The sequence below is a fragment of the Sardina pilchardus genome, chromosome 10 (assembly GCF_963854185.1).
Source record: "Sardina pilchardus chromosome 10, fSarPil1.1, whole genome shotgun sequence".
Taxonomy (NCBI): Eukaryota; Metazoa; Chordata; class Actinopteri; order Clupeiformes; family Clupeidae; genus Sardina; species Sardina pilchardus.
The window spans coordinates 4,115,656-4,138,415 of NC_085003.1; the positions used below are offsets into that span (position 1 = coordinate 4,115,656).

Genomic DNA, 22,760 nt, shown 5'->3' on the forward strand with positions numbered 1-22,760 from the left:
TAAATGCATAGTGTGAAAGTTACTTCAACAGGTTAAAGGAATTACTTAGGCTATCGTGCAAAACAGTCAGAGAATGAAAATACATTACCAGCTCAGAGGATTGAAGACTAACACACCTACCTACGGTGTGGGAGCATCTGGCTACAGATAACTCCTCGAAATATTAGGGTTGTTTTCCCTTTTATAGGTCACTCAGTTTGTGACAGGTTAAGGACATTTGAGAGTAGTCACATGTTTGGAGGTCGACAGGTTAAGGGTCATTCCTTTAGGGATCACATGGGGGATGCTATGGGTGAGACTGAGTACCATTGTTTTCTTCAGTGTAAACCACACAAGCCATGACCATGTATATTGGTATTGGTGTATATAGGACAATGTACATGGTATTTACATTTCTTGCTTCCAAGTTAGTTTCTCCAGTGAAAAGGTAAAAGGTTACTCAATTCGCCTGCGTGCGTGTAGTTGTGTAAATAGAAAAGAATGGTGCGTCAACGGGAGAGGACAACTTAGTAGAGAAAAAAGGGGTTCACCGGAGCAACTCAGAAGTTAAGATTTTAAATATTTATTTAATGTGCCAACAGACTCTGATGAAGACGTAACATAACGTCGAAACGTTAGTCTCCTTTAAGGTTTGTTCAAGAACTCTTCCAGAGTTTTTACCTCAAACAACACAAATCAACACAAATAAATGAACCGATAACTCAAACGTGCTGTAGCCTATGTCATAATGAAACAACCACAGACTCAACACGGTCTGCAGTGTTGTGCATGAACGAGTTCAAAAGAACGCGTTCATAGAACACGTTCATTTTTCTGTGAACGTTGAACTGAACGCAACACATTTGTAAATAATGAATTTGAACGTGAATTCGCTCAGATTATGTGAAATGAACAACGAACGTCACTGTTGAGGTCCAATTAAACGTTACGGAATTTATTGTGTCCTGAGAAGTCGAGTGACACTATCTGCTGGCATTTTAGAAACAGCATGTCGTTGTCACACTCATTGCCCACGGGCGCCACTCCTAAACTACAGCTTTGCACTACGTTACCGTACATTAGGCTACCCATGATCATGTTACGCATGATGCATTGTAGGCCTACACATAATAGAACCGCTGCTATGTCAGTGATCGAGGGATGTATAACGTGTGTTCAAAGAGCCCTACAGTATGTCACTGAACAGTTCCATCGCTGCAGGTAATGCAGCAAGGCTATAGATCCTCCATACTCCCGGTGGAAAAACTAGCCTACACTCTTCCGCTGTCAGGCATGCACAGCTGACTCATTTATTAGTATTAATTATTAATAAATGTGCGGCTGCATTTATTAGGCGTCGGTATCTGTGAAACAAAGCCCAATTTACGGACATTCTAAATTAGATGAGAACAGGTGGCTGTACCAAAGATCCTTCATTACTCCGCTTTAACCCTCTCTGGCTGTACCCTACATTCCGCATAATGCTTCATGTCTGAATGTCCGCTACCGTCAGAAACAGATTTTCATTCAAATGAACTGAACTTGAACTAGTTCAAAATTAAAAATGGTGAACTATGAACGTGAACAGTTCACTTTGCACTTGTGTGAACTGAACTTTGAACTAGTTACTGAAAAGTGTGAACGTGCACAACACTGACGGTCTGACACAAATGACACATGGCTTAGTGCAAACTGAATTTATGACCAAACGATTTGATTCGTGCACGAAGCGCCATATAGCTATCATTATGTGTAAGTAACAGCGTCCCAGTCTGAGGACTCAGCGGTCTTTTGACCGCCTCAGCCGCGTTTTAAGTAGTTCACACCAGCACTGCGCTTCTAGTAGGAAGTCAAAGCGGTCTGATGACCGGGGCGCGGCACTTCTAGGTATAAGTGGGTCAGAACGACATGGCGCTTCTAGTGTTAACCATCCAAGCTTTCAATTTTTTTTTCTTCTCTTCTCTTTTAACAAAGCTGGGAGTTGTACGGGGAGGTTGTGGAGTAAATAGATTGATGGTAGTATTGGTATCATATGCCATTCTTTATATATTTTCAGAATATACATTCATGGCTGAGTCCCTGGAACGTTGTTTCAGTAGAGCACTGCAGAAGCACTGCCCTCCCGAGGATTGTGATACGGATGAAGAATTTCATGTGAGCGCTGAAGACAAAGATCGAAAGGAAAGAAAACGAAGCAAGGGACAACGGCAGGCAGGCCCAGAGGGTCTGATCAGAGCCACTGAACTGGCCCATAGACGTAAAGCATTCCCCAGTGGCAAGAGTACAAGTAATGAGAAAAGATGCAAAACAGCAGCCATGCCACCATCCCTAATGAAAAGTGAACCAACGACTTCACCAAATGCTGGCCTAAATCAGATGAAGCCTAGCACTGATATTCAACCTAATCTTTACCTTCCAACAAAACAGGTCAATTTGATTTTTTTTTTTTTTTTCTTGGGGGGGGGTATACATGTATATAATCAAGATTATAAGCTGCATAGCATATCTGCATATCTGTGCAGTGCATTGATTGAAAAGGTTGACCAGTGTTGCTAATAGAAGTCCATTCATATGAAGGAAGTATGCCTTTTAGTATGCCTTTTACAAACCATGAAAAAGTTATTTTGTGAGTTGAAGTAAAATACTTCTATACATACAATTACATTTTATTTGCTATTTTGATCAAATCGATATGAATAAGCACTTCATGTTTACATTCAGTGGACACTAATGTGATTATTTTATTTATTTATTTATTTTAACAAATATACCCTTATCTCTGTACAGTAGTTACCATTGCTTCAGCACTTAAAAAAAACTTCTCTTGTCTTGACTCTTAGCAGCTCCATCATCCAGCGGATCCATCTGGACCTCGAATGTTAACTCAGCTGATGTTAGTCCACGGCCAAAATCCAGTGATGTCTATGGAATCACGTTCACAATGTATGCCACACAATTACAACATACAGGTGAGATGTACAACCCCTTAAAATTTCAAAAACTTTAAATAGACTTTAACTCATTATAGGGTCATTCCACGTCAGTTCAACCAGAGCGCACGCACTTGTGTCTCAACAAATTCTGAAATTGTTAGCCAGGAGACACTCTGTAAAAAAATGTTGTGCTAAGATCAACACTTTTTAAGTCAGTCAGATTTACCGGGGGGGGGGGGGGGGGTTCAATTTTGTTCTGTCTCTTGTCCCACCCTGAACATGGTCAAATGCACCATTGAGATCTATTGAGAAATATGTTTTGTTATGTTAACCACAGGTGGTACTAAAATCACTGAATCACTGAAATTGCAGGGGTGGGGACAACACGTATTGATCTGGTGCATTTTGTCCATGTTCAGGGTGGAAAATGAAAAAGAAAGATTTGCATGAGACAAGTCAAATTGGTGTTTTTAAAAAGAACAAGAGGTAATAAAGAATGGAGAATAAAGAAACAAATATTTTAGAAATCTTTGTATATTCCTGCAAGGTGTTGGGGTGCTCTGAATATGATAGCCAAAACTATTTTTCAAACTTGTGAGGTCTGCTGTTCAGTCCCTGATGGAATTTCTTTTCTCTCCTCCATTACTTTTTCTGAGAGTGTTTCTACTGATCTCAATAAGGGGGGAAAAAATCAAGAGCCTATGTTTAGTAAAAGTATGTCTTCAACCAAGAATTCCCATAAAATTAAGATTCAACACATAGCAGTCATTCCCGTTGTCCACGCCGCTTAAAAAGTTGTTATCTTCTAGCATATCGTGACGGGAGAACCATGTCAACTTTGGATGTGGTTATCTTAGCGATAGTTTCTGTGATACCTTCGATATACATATCGTTGGAAAGCTTGGTTTATGGCCGTTCATGTGAGCATAATAAGTGATGGTATAAAGGACAGTAATTTTCACAGGGCACCCAAAGCCTACAGTTCACTCACTGCTGGTTATTCATAACCTGTTAACTGGGCTAGTCTGCTAGCAGCAAGTGCTGTATAAAGGATAGTTGTTACACATTTCTTATATCGATGTAACATTCAGAATACCAATCTTATATCTGACATCGCTGTGTCCATGGTCAATTTGCTGTGAGCTAATAATTCGGACGAGTTTGTTTACATTGTGTAGCGCTAACCAATAACCTAAGTTAGCCTTCCTTCCATCACTTCAGATCGCTTCAGATTGACATACACCAGCTCTCTCACACAGGGGTAAAATCAAATGCCTGCGTCTAAATCACCGACACAGTTAGGTTAAGCTGTATGCACTAACAGTAGGAGTAATCCTTTGGGCAATCAACATAACTACACCGTTTACTCACATTTGGCGTTCATTAGTCCCCATCCTCCTCCGATTGTCTGCTAACCTTAGCCGTCATTAAATCCATTGCTCAAAGTTGCTGGTGTCGCTCTCTCTGCACTTTTTTCGTGAAATTGTCTGGTATCTTCACTGGGTGGCCCCGATTGCCTAATGTCCTCAATATCGCCAGTATTCTCGTAATGATTCACCTTGCTCGCACGCATCAGCATCACGCAAGTTTTCTCCCAGGCCAAGATACTTTTTTAATTAGCCTCAGCACTCATACCCTCAGATTTCGAGAGGCTCTACCAGAGAGGGTTAAAGCGGAGCGAGAGGCGCAAACGTTCAATCATTTCCGCGTTCTGTCTTCGCAAAGGGGAGGGGGGCTAAATCCCCCTTTAAGCAGACCTCCTTTACATTCGAACTGAACTGTTGGCCAATCTGAGATCGATATCCCACTATGACGTCTTTGCGACACGCCTCTTTAAGCAGACAGGAACTGTTCGAATTTTGCTTCCATAGAGATGCATTATGTTGCTCTATCTTGTCAGTATGAAGGATCTTTGGCTCTACCCTCAACATGGATCCCGCTGCTTTGTGACGTTTTGTGGGAACACCTAATAAATGTTCTCAAACTGCGCACTGTGTTTGTTTCTTTTAATTAAAAAAAAAAAAAAAAAAATTCCTTCCCTGGCTTTCCTTAGGGTCTATGTAACCTGTTCTGAAATGGGTTTTATTATAATTTCTATATCGCAATATATATCATTATTGCAAAAGGCTAGCCTGACCAGCCAGACCCACATCAAGATGTAGGGTCTGGGAACTCACCATAGGCAGGGATCAATCAGAGGGGTGGGATAAACGGTTGTCTTTCAAATTCCCTGTCCGCAATAGGATAATGCTAAACGAATCGTCTTGTTTTCAAGTTGCAGGATGCGTAACCTTCCCTCTCCACTCAATAGGATGACGCTAAACGAATCATCTTCTTGTTTTCAAATAGCAGAATGCGTTACCGTCGCAACTTCTGGTCGCATGTCAGTCACTATTATGTTAAGCCCGCCCACCGACTATACATGCTGTGATTGGCCCGTCCGTTTCTCCGTTTATTAGCTCCTAAGCTCAATGGAGCGTAGCTAGACTGCCCTGCCAGCCAAATTACACTAGGGGCATCTAGATTTCTAGGCTAGCAATAGGCTGCTGTATTACGTAATATGGATTTTAGGCCATATTGCCCATCCCTTCTCTGGTCATATTCTGAAAATATTAAAAACAGAAGTTTTCCATTTCCAGCAGAAACAGGAATGCTCTCATTTACATGTTTATTGACATATTCTGAATAAACCAGCAACATGCAGTAGAACTGCTATCTGCATCAAGAGGTCTTAAAGAGACCCTATGCAACTTTTTCATAGTCATAAAATCGCTTAGAAATCGTTGTTTTGCTTGACTGACCAGTTTTATCGAAAACAGTAATATTTCCTCCCGCCCCCAGTGTCCCTATTCGCTATTGCAACCTTGCAGTTTGTTCAGGAGACGATCGCTCCTTGTTTACATCTGGAAGGCTGAGACGCGTAAGGAACAAGAAGAACCATACTTGCCATTTATATATTTATATATAGCCTATGTATAAATATACATGCTAAAGCTGTCGGGGAAGCTCTGCAGAGAAATATGCAAGCATAAAACAAGCGAAATCGAGACCGAAACCAGGGATGAAATCGCCATTTCATTCACGGCCGCAAAAAAGCTGAATTTTGCCCAGATTGGAGCCGCTATTTTGCATTTTATCCTGATTGCGTTGATGGGTTTCCACCAATTCTTCATCTGTCAGCAGTGTGCGAGAAACCTGCTTCTTTGAGCATTACGATGCTTTGACCCATAGATAAATTCTGTCATATCATTTAAGCTTTCAGGTTTTAATATATAAATTGACATCACCTTAACTCTAGAAGTGCAAACTTGTTTCCACTCTTTTTGCTCTATTTGCAAATTGTTAAAGAATCAAAGCAAGCTACCAAAATACTAGAGATGCACGATATATCGGCGGCAGATATATTATTGGCTGATAAGTGAAATTAAAAAAATATTATTATCGGTCCGATAATAGAATTTCGGCCGATAATTTGCGCCGATATTTTTTAAAGCCTAATTTCCCAACTACATAAGGCCCGTCTGGCTGCATGCTACTTGAGCTTCCTCAAAACAGTGTCAGCTGTTTGGATGTATTTCACCATTCTAACAAAATCTGCACTGAATCTATGCAGCCCAAAATCCTTTCCTGAGAGCGAAGCTCAGCCTACTCAAAGAGTCCCTTTACTCGCACGTCAATGACGTCACGTTCACTTAAAGGAGACACACATAGGCCCAGGCTATTGCTGTTGACTGCTGTACCACTGAGGACTATTAGGCTGAGTTATGTCCGTCATTGGTGGTATACAATTACTGCAATTAAATGATGCCTATTAAATGTTGTCCCCTATTCATTTTTTTATTTTTTTTCTCCAACAGTAATATCGGTTATCGTATCGGTATCGGCCACAACAAACCGATAAATATCGGTTATCGCTATCGGCCCTAAAATTCCATATCGGTGCATCTCTACAAAATACCATACCAAATATTGGTAAATATTTTTCACACACTATAAGTAGCAAACTACAAAAAATATTTCCACAAACATGATGAAATGAGTTCCCCTTTAACACTAGAAGCACCAAGCGCTGGTCATTTGACCGCTGACGCGTATTACTAGAAGTGCCGTGTGGGTTTCACCTAGATATACCTAGAACTGCCGGGCTGCGGTCTTTTGCGATTACAAAAAAAATAAAATATAAATTAAATTCCAGGACCCTACGTTCACGACTTTTCCTAAATACGCGTGTTTTGTCACCCAGAATTTTTACATGATCGAAAGCACACCGGTACAAGCTAGTTTAGAGCTATTTTGCGCTCACTTATGTGACAACACTATGTTGTCTCGCGTTCGGCCATGTTTGTCCAGGCTGCTATTCTCTTTTCTCACAGCAGATGTCGCAAGGGTTTCCTGTCAGTTGGGCATGAGAATAATATTTTACCATAAAACATATAGTTTATATATGTGCAATATGTATTATATATGTGATTTATTTTAATAACTATTTTTCATTTACATGGCATAGTCTATAGTCTATATTCTGCCTCATCACAGGCGAAGCACTGCTAGATAGGCACAAGGTTCTCATGCAGCAGCACTTGAATCCCATTCCGAGAAGTTCCAGTCAAAGTTAGGAGTTTTCAAGTGCTACGTGAGGCTAGCGGTGCTTCACCTGTGATGAGGCTGAATATAGTTCCAAGTAAATATCTGCCCAGGTAATAGCCTCGTTCGATTTTGCATTATGATTTGTACTTGTTCTGAACACACGTCTCCCAAGATATATTTAGAAAAAAAATTAGATGTCTCGGTCACTTTTTTGGAGGACGTGCTAACTGACACCCTTCATTTACAGCAACTATGCTAAGCTAAAGCTAAAAACGCTGCTCCCAAAGCAGGATAATGCCCGGACGGATTTTAACCAGGTTTTTTTCACTGTTCTAACTCTGGGGGTGACCGAGACTGGCTTAATTTCATTTTTGGGTGGCGTATTCCTTTAATGCATTCCTTATGTTGTTGTTGTTGTTGTTGTTGTTGTTGTATTGTTATTTATTTATTTATTTTTGCTCTTTTCCTATTCTGTTTCTTGGGGCTTTTATTTTGAAACCGTTCCAACCATGAGGTTATAAACAAAAGAAATGTTAAACATAGACATGTGAACACAGTGAAATGAAGCAACACAGAATGATAATTTGAATGTTTGTGCACACTCTGAAGAGACCCAAGGTTAGTGTTCATGGAATAAGTACTTATCAATGTGCATTTTAAGCCTTAAAGTCATTTTAGACTGTAGGCTAACTACATCATCTTTTTACTTGCTAAGTTGAGAATGCTAAATTGGTGTTAGGCTAACTGACGTGAATGAACGCAAAAGTACTTCCACACCCTTGATTTCAGAGTAACAAGAGGGCCTTCGATTTTGGTCAGTTGATGTGCATTTTTAAACTGGCTGCAGCCTAAAATTAGAGGACTGTTGATGCTGCAGTTTAACACGTGTGTATTTTTGCGTTTTGGGCATACATGCTGGACGTGACATTGGGGGTGTGGCTGCATCGTCGATTCTACTTTTAAGTTCGAAGTTCGAGATTGAGATGTAATTTCGATCGATTTCGATTTGAAATCGAAATCGTGACACTCTTACTCCACCATCCACAATTATTAGGGATGCACCAATTTTTTTTTTTTTTTTTTTCAGATTACATGTATGAGTATTTACATTCGGGTCATTCTGTATCCAAACATCCTTCCGTATCCAAATCAAACAGAATCCAGGAAAATGGTTGCTGCACAGTGTCAGATTTGTTATTCTTAGCTTGTCCAAACTTTGTAGGATGAAAGACAAACATGTTGATAGTATGGCCATTCAAAGTTTATACGACATGAAAATCAGTGTGAGAATACTGTAGCTCCGTTTCTAATCATTTTGTGTATGAAGTGCCCATGTTCATTTCATTCATAGATTAACACACTAACTTAGTGGCATTGCACACTTATGCTTTTTTATTCCTGTCCCTGAGGTAAAACATAGATTTATAGATAGAGTTCAAATCAATTATACAACACTGACACTTCGCTAAATCTGGAGAGACAGAGCGTTGCGTCTGCTCCTCCATATTGATCTAGTATGTGGTATTAAGTGGTATCATTGCGATGTGTCACCTGGCCTTTTGTATAATCACATTATTTGCCCAATACTCTATGCCAGTATCCAAATGTAATGGGAAGCCAATTTCATTTTGAGAGAAAACAAAACTCAAGAGTTTATTTAAATGCACCACATGTATTTTAGATGAACAGATGAATACATTTACTTAGTTGCATTGCATACTTTTGAACCCCTGTATTTAAGCCTCCTTTTGTCAGTAAAACAGCTTACCGTGAATTTATACCATAAGCTAGATGTACAGTAGGCATGAGTGAAAATCCATTCCCTTCATGGTGTTGGTTGTATAGAACCTATCTAGCTCATGTTTTAACAGCTGCAAGAAATAGAGCCTTCATGGTCAACTGTATGGCACATTTTCTGGCTCATTAATTATTTTCATAAGAGTGTAGAGATTACTGTTATAAGGTGAAAAAAGGAATGCGAACGGCTGGAAATGAAGTTTTATTCAGGGCAAACATTTCAGGATTTTTGCACCCAAGTGACAATGGCTCAATGGAAGTGGGAGGTCACCAAAGCAGTGATTTTATAAAATGTTTCAATGTTATTTTTTCTCGTGACACCCTAGTAATCTGCAACCAGCTAATGTGCTGTGTAAACAAAAGAAGTTTTATGCTTCATCTTTGTGTGTCCTTTAAGTGTGTTTTTAATGATAAACCCCTCACCTTTAAGCAATCTAAGGAATCATATAGAATGCTTGTATAATCATAGTTGTCTATTCATTACAGGTTACTTATGGAGAGGGACCCTATACAGGCCCAAGGTACCCAATGACTGAGACTAGACCTTTTCCACCGCATCACCAGAAGCAACATGGCTACATGGGTCCTATGCATGGCCCTTCGTTGGGCCCCAGACCAGTAGCCCTACAATCTGGAGGCCTGTGCACACCGCCATCAGAGGGCAGCATGTACCCATCTAACCAGCGTCCTGATGGGGGTCAGATGTTCTACCGAGGTGTCAACAGACACTCAGGCCTGGATGTTCCCCCTCAACATAGTTCCTGTCCTCCTGGTCAGCCACCTAACAGCTGGTCGGGGATGAACAATCATTTTCAGCCCAGACAAAGCGGACCCATGATGATGGAGCAAAATCGCAAACAGAGAAACCCATTTAACCTAGGTGTGGTTCATCCCTTACCACCAAAATCTTGGCCAGAGCAACCAGTGGATTGCACTCCACACAACAATCAGAACAAGATTCCAAGTGTTGTTGGCTCCCTTCCTCCCATCTCTCAGCGGCCAATGATGCCTCCAAACTCTAAGCCTCACTTGGCTTCTATGCTTGACAGTCCAGAAATGCTCGCCTTGCAACAGTTGACTGCATCTTCTCAAGCTTGTTCTGGCCGACCCATCGCCACCTTTCCGGTGTTTCCTCAGGGCAGCGGTCCACTATACTTTCCTCAGAAGGCCCCACCAGATGTCCAGCCTCTATGTCCTGTCACTGACAGCCACAGCATCCACAACAAAGAAATGGGTGAAGACTGTAAGTTAAGTAAGTAAAATGTTAACAACCATTGATTTTAGTTTATTCAGTTATGTGTCCCCTACTATTTAAGGGTTCATAGCATGGGTGAGCAGGGCATTTTAGCTAGTTTTTATCTTTGATGCTGTATCCAATTTAGTCCTCCTGTTTACTTTCAAGGCCATTCACAACCTTGTCCCCCCTCATATCTGACTGATTTTCTTTCAGAAGTGCATGTGTGAGGTCACACAATGATGTTGGATGAGGAGACTGGCTCTCAGTCTCCTCTCTAATTCATCTCAAAAGTGTTCTGTTGGGTTGAGATCAGGACTCTGCAGGCCAGTCAGGTTCATCCATACCAAACTCGCATCAGTGCACAAAGCAACATCCATAGTCATGTTGGAAGCTGGGCTTGGTCCCTTGAAAGGAACTCTGAATGCTTCAGAATTAACCAAGAGATTTTGAACAATGCCATACTCCCAACTTTGTCGGAATAGTTTGGAGATGGCCCCTAGTTGGGGATATCTAGCTTTGGGTGAAATTTATGGAAAATGTAAAATGTTCAAGCTACAGTGGTATCGTCATCTCAAACAATGTATTTGAAACTAAAGCCAAAAGCCAAATATCCTTGACTTTTTCATTGCTTTTCACTGCATTTGGAGCCATCTTGTTAAAACAAGCAAATCTAGTGGGAGTTGATTCAGGGTATAAAATTAACTTTTTATTTTATTAAAAGCGTAGTCCAATGGTGTGCGGTGATACTTTTTTTAATTTTATTTGTTATTTATTACTTTTGAGAATTTAAGATTAAACAACATTGAGCTCTGCTGAGTAAATGCATTTGGCAAATGGCATTGGGTTAATCTGACTACTATCTGATGTAACCATTAACTAACTACCTAACTCAAGGTTTAACTAACTTAACTGACTAACTTTTGCTATTTATGGAATCTGGGCTTTCCAGAGACACTGTCTTTTTTACAATGTATTCAGGGCACAGGTAGCTAGCGGTAAATTCCACCTTTAACACTTGGAGGTCCGGGGCCTTTTCAGGCACTTTGAGGCAGTCAGCTATACCTTGAGATTTTTAAGTTTTTCATCTAACTAAAAACATCTATGCAGAGATGGCACATATGGTTATATTCTAGAGGTCCTCCACAATATGTGAGTAAAGTGGATGTAATGAAATTGCTTTTTATTATAATTCAGTGTAAACACAACTATTTAACTCATTCACTGCCATTGACGTCTTTAAACGTCAATTTAGACACATACGTTGACTGCCATTAACATCTATAGACGTCAATTGCCTTTTTCAATGGGGAGGGCTCCTGGGTGGGCTTGGGGACGATCTGGCAGAGTTTCAGGCTTGTAAACAGACTGCACTATCGATCCGAACCGCTAGATGGCAGCAGTGCCATTTGGATGATTAGTATCTGCCTAGAGTGCACATGCAGAGACACAGGCCCTTTCCGAAACGGATCCCTAAACCCTAGTCCTACACACTTCCACTTCGTTTGCGCGTTCACGCGAGGGTCCGCCACATTAAGTATCATCCGAAACGAATTTTGAGACGAGTGAAGTGCCAAGGGAGAGGGGCTACCACGCCTCCAGGAGCAAGTCAGCATCGATGCTCTCTTGAAACGCAGGTGCAACCGTTTTCAAGTGTTCGTGCAGCTCGCGTATCTCCCTGCCAGTTGTTTTTTGGTCCGTGTGACAGCATTTACAGACAAAAGCGTGTTTTAAGCTACATTGTAACAACTCATGTTTAGTTTGATACTCAGTAAAATGTGCAAGATCGTACAGAAGTAGGCTGAAATATTTAAACACATGTGCAGGTCGCATTTACAGCACTTTTATAATTTGATGTTAAATAAAGCATAAAATGCAACTCCTCACTCATAGTAATGAAAGGAGAGAAGAGGGATGTATATCCTAATACACAGGGGTGTCCAGAACATCTTAATTGGCGATTTAATATATATTGGCTTCATCATTTCAATAAAAACGAAAATGACGTCAACTTCCTTCTCCCTTCAAGCGCATCCGAAATGTAGCGCTGTTTTAACCCCCTAACCCTTCAAATGCGAGTGTTCTCCGCACCCACGAGTGGACTTGAAAAGGAAGTTCACTCGCTAACCGAGTCGAAGTGAGTAGGGACTGGTTTCGGAAAGGGCCACATACAACAAACAAACACACTGAAGATCGACCACAGTGGATCTAGTTTGCACGCGATGCAGGGAATAAATATGCTTACTTCTTACATCAAGGATGGAAAACACGTGAACGGTATGATCCATTTACATTGGATATTGCTATATAGACTAACAACAACTTTGCTAGTGCTAGCTTGCTAAGTCTACCGTCCTGTTCAGAGTCTGTAGCGACCATCAGAGTCCCTAGCAACCTTGACGAGACTGACGAGATAACAGTGCAATCGTGGTTGACCTACTACTGAAATGCTAACGTTAAAAAGTTGATTTTCACAAAAAGATCGTTTTCTCAATGTTTTGGTGAAAAACAGGTGTTTTTAGCAAAACTAACCCATGTTCTACTGACGATTACTAAAGAACGGAAAACGATAGAAACAAACCGTTTTTTCCTGGTGAAAGAAGAGAGTCTACTCTTTCATTTGGTACCTTCGGTGTGTACATAGTCATAAAGCTCACCGTTCGGTGGATCTTGGAAAAACAGTCAAAATGCTGTAAAACGTCTGGCAGTATGGAGCGCTCTGCACTGAAAATCGCTGGCAGCCAATGAGTTAAAAAACGATTTTCAAAGGTCAAAGTTCAAAGGTAAAAAACACACTATAAATATATCGAGCTAAGACTTTTGAAGTTTGAACCTGGAAAACAACGATGTTGGCTCTGTATAAGTAAAAAGAACATTAAAAAATGTTATGTAGTTTTACTACAAATTGGAAAAAAGTCAGACTAAAGGCTCTGGCACGCTCCTGCGTCTGCGTCACGCGCACGCGGCCCTGGTGAGCGTGTGACGAGAATTGCGTCATTTTTACGGCATGCGTCGCGTTTTTGAGTCGACCAAAATTTAAGACCGCGCGTCTCTTTCACGCGTAGACTGCGCATGTGTGAAACGGAACTGCTGTAAAGACGCCGCTCCAGTAGGTGGAGCACGTACAGAAATAACGCTTAAAACGCAGCAAACAGACAGAAGAACACTTAAACTGGCGTTTCCTACATGCTAACGTTGTTATATGGAGACGAAACATTAGTCTTTGAGTATTTTAATAGTCAGTTGTAAACAAAGACCTCCTATGTAATCCAAGTTGTGGACTGAAGTTCGCTCTAAATATATACTTTTATCGATTATGCTAACCGTTAGCATCTCTATGGGATTTCTCATACACATTAGCCATAAGCTAACCCATTAGTTTAGCTGTAACTTGGAATGTTAGCCTACGCGTAGTGTGCTGTGCCTATTCTGGTGGATGATAAATGGAGAGATGTGAAGAACCAACTCATCAAACTTTTCAGCAGACAGGAGAAAGTACTCGTGGTGCTTCTCCTCATCTAACAGCTGCATCTTTTGTATTTAAGTGTATTTAAGTATTTAAGTCCTCCTTCCCTGGCTCTTCCTTAGTTCAGTGGTCGCACATCCCAGAGTATTACAGTTAATTCGTAGTGCGCAGGCGCTAACCTTGATCGGCTGGCGCGCATTCAGGACACAGACGTTGGAGTATGCCTCTTATACGCGTCTAAAATGACGCACGTCAAACGTCCAGTGACGCGTGCGCGTCACGCAGACGCAGGAGCGTGCTAGAGCCTTAAATGTGCCACTTAGTGAGTGTCTCTTTCAAATGCAAATTAAGTTGAATGGGCTTGCTGCAGGTGAGAGGACTGAAATCCTAGGATTTTCTTTTATTGTTTTTACAAAGTGCCATAGATACATTCTCTTTTAAAACATATATATATCTGGAAACTAGTTGATTAAAGGTTATGGTGTCACTTATATGTTTCTAGGACAAAAACTAGCAGAGATTGAGATGTGTGTTTGGAACAGTTTTTCAAATCCCCAGGGGGGGGGGTTAGACTCCAGAGGGTCAAGTTGAAAGTAAAATAGTAATGTAAACATAATGCTGTCAAATGTGACTGAAGTTAAGAAATGTGTGGCTGTTTTAGTTTCTGAGACTGAAATGTGATTTCCTGCAACCAAGCTTATTTTGTGTTAATTTTACCGTATGTTAAGTTCAGAAGACCTCCTGTAATGGTGTGATTCATAGAATTCTCAATCATACCATCTTAAAGGACATTTTTGTCTTCACAGGTTTATCACCATCAAAAACACTCTTGTCAGCTAAGCCAAAGTCTGCAAGTGCTCAAGCAAGAGATCCACTGAAAACTAAATCTGGAATTTCTCATGAAAAATCTTTTGACCAAGGCTCAGTCTCAGAGAAAGGGAGTCATGTACCTGCCATTGATCTGTGCAAACAGGAGAGAAACCACGGTGTCCCACAATATCATGGTCAAGTATCTCAGACTTCTCCCCAACAAACAGTTCTGGACGAACCTAGTCAACTTACCCAAACTCTTCTGCCACGTAATTCTCAGAATTCAGTTCATCATAACCCAGCCTTACAGAATTCTTCAAATGGTGCTCCGCATGCTCCCGACAATGCAGCGCCCACTACATCACAACAGAGATCACTTGATGAGTCCTCACACTCTCCCCGGAATGTCTCTTCACTTACGCCACAGATGTTCTCGCCACACACCTCACTGGAAGGACAAGCTCCCCAGGCAGTGCCTCAACAAGTCTCTGGTGCACTAAAGGTATCAGAAGGGCAGAATATACCTCTGTTTATGACTCAGAACTCCCACTTGGAGAGCTTTCAAAAAACACATCATTACGCTCCCCTTAGTCCCTCTCAAATCGCTCAGAGCTCTGCTGCGAACATCCCAAGTGATGTAAAAGTGCACATACAGGACAGACAGAGCAATCTAAAACCTGAGCCGCCAGATCCTCCAAAGACCGTTCCATTTACTTCTCTACCTGTCAGTTCCACTGGGTCCCAGATTGATACTCGGAGTTCTGTAGCTGGCAGTGGATCTCATACACACAGTGAGACCCAAAAACAGAAAGTCTCGGTGAGGATCTTGGAATCTCAAGATAACAGTAACTCAGACATGATTAGGTCTATACCTACTAATGGTCCTCTTAAGCCAAGTGCAAAATCACAATTACAAGTGGAAGACCAGTCCCTGGGAATTTTTCAGGTGGCAGGTGCTACTCATAGCCAAGTTATACCGCCATCTCACCATGGCCAAAAGAATGACACCACAGCCCATTACAACCATAGCAGTCAAGTAAATCAGCTCTACATGCAGTCTCCAAATGGCCAACCTCCAAGTCAGAACACATCCCAAAATGTTCATATCCACCCCAGTGCTGCTCGGTACCCATCCTATCAGCATCATGTCCCATATTCCTATCACATAGCAGGTAAGCCTCCTGAGGGACGGCCGGATGTATTTCCACAGTATCAGCAACAGTACTACTATCCTCAGCAACAAGGCAACAGAAGTAGCTTTCTGACTGAAGAATGGCACAGAACCCACTACTCTGGCCCTGGTAATGCATACCCACCTGCTAGTGTCAATGGCCATCTCAAAGAGAGCAGCATTTCTCAGATGAGCTCAGACGGCACAGGTGGCAGCTTGATTTCCAGAAAGCCTGATAATGGCCCTGTAGAGGCAGCTAAGGAGGCAGTCAGTTCAGTGAAGCCTGCCCAGCTTGAAGAAAGCCTTGATCGAGCGGAGAGCCCAAAGGAGATTTTAGATTTGGACAGCCACAGACTTGCACCACACAGTCGTCCCACTTACCCACAGCATTCAGCTAATCTCATGTATGATCCTCAGACAATGCAAAGTGGGATGCAGCAAGATGGCCGTGCTCATCCAATGCACATGATGAACAGAGTCCCGTTTCCTTCTCAGAATTATGCCAGAGCACACTATAGCCCTCAACAACCAAACTCTCGCTTCATGGACGCTTTGCAGCATCCCCAGCGGCTTCCATTTCCACTTGGCCAAACACACATCTCCGTCTCTAGACGTCCCCAATTAGCTCCCCATTTCCAAGGGAGAATGCCACTACAGAGGGGCTTGCCACCTGAACATTTCTTTCATCCCAGGTGATGGGACTAATCGGATTTATATATTTAAAATAGCAATTGTTTGTTATGGTCTGTATTCATAATGGAATAGAAACAAGAGGGCTTTTGCATTTGTCTTTTATACCCTACAGACAGCAGGAAAGATAAACTAAAACAATATACCTTCACTTCATTTTTTTAAACTAGCTATAAATACACCATTTTTGTATTGTGACTAAAATCATCTCATCTCCTCCTCGCGGTTATAATAATGATGTAAATGTAGCTCAACTGTTTCATTTCCAATAGCTGTTTGGGGTTTAGAGGATCTTTTTGTCTGTTAACAGAAGGCTTTTGATGAGCCAGGAGTGCTTTTTAATGACTATCACGTGATTGATTCTCTAGCCTTCAGTATTTCATCACTTTAACTGGAAATGGTTGATAGTTCACCAGCAAACACTGAATGCTTATGAGAAATTGCATGGTTATTTTTTGTATATAATCAAACTCAGGTGTGACAAACTAAGGATAACTGAAAGGATTATTTTAGACAGGCATCGGATCATCCCTCTGGATCTTTGAGTGTGTGCAGGACATGTGTTTGCTGCCATTTTGAATGTATTTATGAATTATTAGATGTAAATGTATGCCACCAGGGGCATAGGTGGAAGGAAAACACCTGTTTAACAGGAAACTTTTTATGGGGTTTAGGGTTGCTTTCTTACTATGCATTGATAATAGTTGCCTTCATTTAAACATTTCAACAGTTTTATTTTCAATTATATGCTTTTGTATATCATGTTACATTAATTGAAGAGGTTTTACTTTCTGGTAGCCTTGATGTTAATGGCTGTGATCGGCGTGTAAATATTAAAGCAAAAAACTCCTTGAAATGTTTATCAAACTGTAGGGCTCTATCATGTCAGCTTATGTACCCAATCAATATTTCCAGATAGACAAAAGGAGACGGCATCAAATTGTGTCTGGCAAGGTTTGTCTTAAAGGGACACTTCACTGATTAGCATTAAGCTTTGTATCTTTAGAAAACCAGTCATGTTTTTGAATGGTCATGCATCATTCCCTCAGTTTGCCTTGAGATGGGAGAAATACGGATTTCAATGTTGGACTTCCTGCTTTCAATGATGTAAAATTATGATTTTTACATCATTGAAAGCAGGAAGTCCTATTCATGGGTTTCATTGAAATCAGTATTTCTCCCATCTCAAGGCAAGGGAATGATGCACGACCATTCAAAAACGACTGGTTTTCTAAAGATACAAAGCTTAATGCTAATTGGTGAGGTGTCCCTTTAATAATGTCATCACAGTGACCTGGATAGTTTGATTAGTAGCTCTGTACTGTTGATATATATTCTGGATTGCTATTCAGTAGTGCCCTTTCAAATGTGAATTATGGGCTATGTTTTGGGAATGCTGATGAAATGTGCATTGTGAGAAATTAGTCTGTGTACTAACTTTAGTTTGATGGTGTAAATAATATTGCTCATTACTTTAAGGTTTTTTTTATTTTTTAATTCAATGTACTGAAGTTCTCAGGGTGTTTTGAATACGGGTATTTTTTTTGTTTTTGTTGTTTTTAAACATTGTTTTCGAAATCTGACGTCTGAAACTGTGATTTTATTATGGTAACCTCACCTTATGAGCCTGTGAAAGAACACTTTTAATTCAGGTTTCCACTGTACACAAGTAACATATTCATGACTTTTGTGGCCCATAAAGTTTTAAACATTTTGGTCTTTTTGGCCATTTGCGCAAGTAGCATACCTACACGAGTAGCAAATCTACCTCACACTACCAAAACACACTACATAGTTTTCCCACTGTTCAGTTGTATCTGCCAATTTTGCATTATGCCTTACATTGAGTCAGATTCTACACAGGCCTATGGTTTGGCTTTAGCATAGTGCCAGGTTGGCTAAAGTTAATCTTTTGGCGAATAGAGAATATATAAAGGGGAATGTACTGAATTTCCTAAATATAGGATGAAAACTTATGAATTTTCTTCTCGCCTTAGTCACTGAATAATAGGGAGACATCGTTGTGAGTACACTTTTACTCATTTTAGACGGCTGCATACTTTTTGTCTTCATTTTAGCTTTGCTCTTTAGATCCCACACCTTACAGATAATATTGGGAAATGTTTCTCCCTGACTATTAAAAAATCTAGCATTTAGTACACATTATTTGCTTTTATTTTCTTTGCAGACAACTTTGTAGAAATATGGAAATATACACAATTGTCCCAATTATTGCTTTAGGTACAACATGCTTCAGAATACTGAATTCATTTCTGCTGTTATGAAATACTGTTTATATTACTGTTCTGTTTGAGGGTGTGATAGATTCTCTTTCCAATGTTTTAGTTTTACTTGTATGTTTGACACACTAGAAATTGTGTAGTGTGTGTATGAGTGCATATCAGTTCAATTTCTCTGCTGCACTAGTAAAAAAAAACTAGATTTTTAATGTGAAACATATTTATTTTCTCTTCTGTACATTTGACTTTTATATGTATGAGGTTTTACCCATTGATACCGATTTTTGTAGAGCGAAGTCAAGGTGCATCTAAAGAAACCTGTTTTTTTGTTCATTTTACTTTAAAGTTTACAAGTCCTTAGTTCACTGACAGTCTTTTGTAAATCAGATGAAGTATATTCTGTTATGTTGTGTACTTTCTTAGAATAAATAACCTTTCCTTAATACAAAGAGTCATTTGTGAAGTGGGTCTCAAAAAAAAAATAATATTGTGAAATAGTAGCCCGGCTAGCGCCACCACTTCTCAATGAGACGTGGTCTGGCAACTAAACATGCCCAGATCCGTTTGTTGGGCGCCACGGATATCTATCAAATGCGCCTGTGCATAGCTCATCATCGCATTGCTTTCCCCCCTGTTATGTGATTGGTCCCCTATCTGAGGCAAAAATTAAAATCTTATATTAGAATAAAAAGTAAAAAAAAAAAAAACAAATGTCAACCTGAGAAGATCATCTTAATTAACTCTTCTTAAAACTTTCCTGAGCCTTAGATATCCCTGTCTGGTTCAATACACACAATCATTAGTCAGGGGGCCTATCTTGGGGGCTATTGGGAATCGCATGATATTTTTTTCTTGAAGGTTTTAGTGACCCTAATCAAAGGTCAAATTAGGCATAAACCTGCCCATACACAGGCCTATGGTTTGGCTTTAGCATAGTGCCAGGTTGGTTAAAGTTAATCTTTTGGCGAATAGAGAATATATAAAGGGGAATGTACTGAATTTCCTAAATATAGGATGAAAACGTATGAATTTTCTTCTCGCCTTAGTCACTGAATAATAGGGAGACATCGTTGTGAGTACACAACCTGCCCATAAACCTTACATTTCTGGTATTGTTTGATGCCAAAAAGATATTCTACAAGGTTGTGTGCAAAAATAGACCACATAAACAATACAACATTAAAAAAAAAAAAAATAGGCTGATGATTGATCTCTTTAAAGAGGAATTATGCAGGATTGGCGATTTCATCTCTGGTTTCGGTTTCGTTTTTCGTTTTCGCTCGTTTTATGCTTGCATATTTCTCTGCAGAGCTTCCCCGACAGCTTTAGCGTGTATATTTATACATATATAGGCTATATATAAATTGCAAGCGTGGTTCTTCTTGTTCCTTACGCGTCTCTGACTTCCAGATGTAAACTGAAGACGATCGCTCATCAGAAAGTTGCAAGGTTGCAATAGTGGATAGGGACACTGGGGGCGGGAGGAAATATTACTGTTTTCGATTAAACTGGTCAGTCAAGCAAAACAACGATCTCTGAGCGATTTTATGACTATGAAAAAGTTGCATAGGGTCTCTTTAACAAGACATTGGCCCTCATTTATCAACCGAGCGTAGAAACCAGCGTACATCTGAGCGCAGAAATAGTCTTACGACGGGGCTCACGTGTGATTCATCAAACTTTTGTTTCACTCCAAATCGAGCCTGGTGCAAATAGACACTCCGATATTGACTGCTTGATGACATCATCAATTCAACATGAGTGACAGTAATGGCCATGTGCTGAATGCTCCAGGCATATCTGTAAAAAGTTAGTACTCAAGATAGCAAAATTAGGTAGAAAAAAATATTATGGTGTACAGGAGAGTGTGTTGAGTGTGTTTTTAGAAATTAAATCTGATGTAAAATAGTTTGTAGACCCTAAACAGCAACTGTCCACGTACGTACAGAGGAGTTAAATGACCAAAAATCAGATTTTATAACTAGGATTTTTTTTACAATTTTTATTGTTCAAGTATGATGTTAACTACTTTAAATTACAAATAAACAACATATTTATAAATAATGACCTAATTACATGTGGTAATGCCAAGGTGGTATGGTAATATGGGGGTAGTAGAGGGGTGGGTATGAGAGTAAGAGGGGTGGGTGGGGTGGGTAGTATGGATGTAGTAGAGGGGTGGTTGGGTAGTGGTGGTAGTAGAGGGGTGGGTAATATGGGGGTAGTAGAGGGGTGGGTGAGATAATAGAGGGGTGGGTGGGTAGTATGGAGGTAGTAGAGGCAGTGGCGATTCTAGAGTCTGTGGGGGCCCTAAGCAAAAAATCCTAGGGGGCCCTACTTACACAAACCCCCCCCCCCCCAACAAAAAAAACTTGTTTTTAACATGTTGCTAGCCCTATGCCAAGCATTTATCATTCGTTGCAAGTGCCATTCACACATGCTAGACTTATTCTATTCTATTCTACATACTGGGGTTTTTTTTCAGCACAGTGTAGGCTACCCAGATCTGCCACAATATCATGCATAAATACTTGCATTGATTTATTTTAGATTTTTAAATAATACAAATTCAAAAAGCAGGCTACTATACAAATTCTTACATTTTGACGTGTATCTCACCACAGCAAGCAGCTCGACATGACTTGGTTGTATAGGCCTGACTGCTCTGTAAATGGCAAGAACCATGATGGAGGGATACTTTGGGTCTGAGCAATTTACAGAAATATGTGGTGTGTAGGCCTACCTTCCAGAAATAAGCTGATCTGACCTGACTTGTTTGCGTTGTAGCACACATGACCTGCACACATGATGATTCTCTATAATATTTATTTTACTGCATTGCAATGAACAAAGTAAAGGCAAAAAAAGTGTTTATTTGTCAAACAAATTTGGATGCAATATGAGTCTTGAATTGGATACCATACAGGAGTTTGCTATAGCCTATAGGATCTCAAAACCGTATGCTATTATGAACGTGCCTTGCCATAGAGAAACACATGATATAGTTGGATTATGAACAGCTATTATCGCACACAAAAACATAGGGTAAGTGGAGCTAAATGAAGTTATTATTTTGCTGTCACTTGGTCTGTTTTATAACTTAAAAGGTTGTATTTGGTATCTGTGTGGATAGCTCTAGCTCTCCTCTTTCATCTGACATGCGTGTCATCTTTATGATCGCGATTTCACGAGTAAATCAAACGAGAGCTAGTATATGACATTATTATTTGTTTGTCACTTCGTCTGTTTTTATAACACAAAAGGATCGATGTATTTGGTATCAATGGAAAGCTCTGTTTCCCCTCTTTCATCTGATATGCGTAGCATCTCTGTGCGATGCCGGGTTTGCCAGTAATTCAAGCGAGACTGGATGTGCGGGTGTATGCAGAGCAATATAGACTGTAAATATGATATACTTTGATTTAACTTCATGACTTTCATACTTGATCGTACAGACAAGTGCCTAGTCTCGTTGGAAAGCCCCGCTTCTGCTCTTTCGTGCAATACAGGTCTCATCTCGCTGCGACTAATAATTGCGGAGCAATGTAACAGTGAAGAATGGGTGTGTTTTTTTGATGCACTTTGCGCTAGTCGGGCTCAATATGTGTGGATTGTTTGCACTCTTTTGGACACAGATCCACTGTTTATAAGCCGATAGCATACATGTAGGCTACTATTTGTAAGACAGGACAGGACAGGAGCACACAAAATCACGTAACCCACCATTCAATCTCTATTGACGAAATTCTCGCTTGTCGCACCAGTAAACGCTCTGAGGTCTCGGGGCCCCCTAACGGCTCGGGGCTCCAAGCAGTTGCTTGCCATGCCTGTCGGCAAGGTGCGCCCCTGAGTA

General features: G+C 40.5%; 1 protein-coding gene across 3 annotated transcripts in view; it reads left to right on the forward strand.

The window, feature by feature from the left end:
* LOC134093669 (chromatin remodeling regulator CECR2) overlaps positions 1-19,350 on the forward strand; it is an 89,648-nt gene extending 70,298 nt beyond the window's left edge. For 2 of the 3 annotated variants that reach the window (XM_062546845.1, XM_062546848.1), the window contains exons 14-17: positions 2,036-2,406; positions 2,820-2,948; positions 9,783-10,548; positions 14,803-19,350. In XM_062546845.1, coding sequence (XP_062402829.1) covers positions 2,036-2,406; positions 2,820-2,948; positions 9,783-10,548; positions 14,803-16,673 — 3,137 coding nt within the window. In that variant the 3' untranslated portion in view covers positions 16,674-19,350. The remainder of the gene's footprint in view (positions 1-2,035; positions 2,407-2,819; positions 2,949-9,782; positions 10,549-14,802) is intronic. The other variant, XM_062546846.1, reaches the window with a different exon arrangement.
* Positions 19,351-22,760: the final 3,410 nt, after the last annotated feature.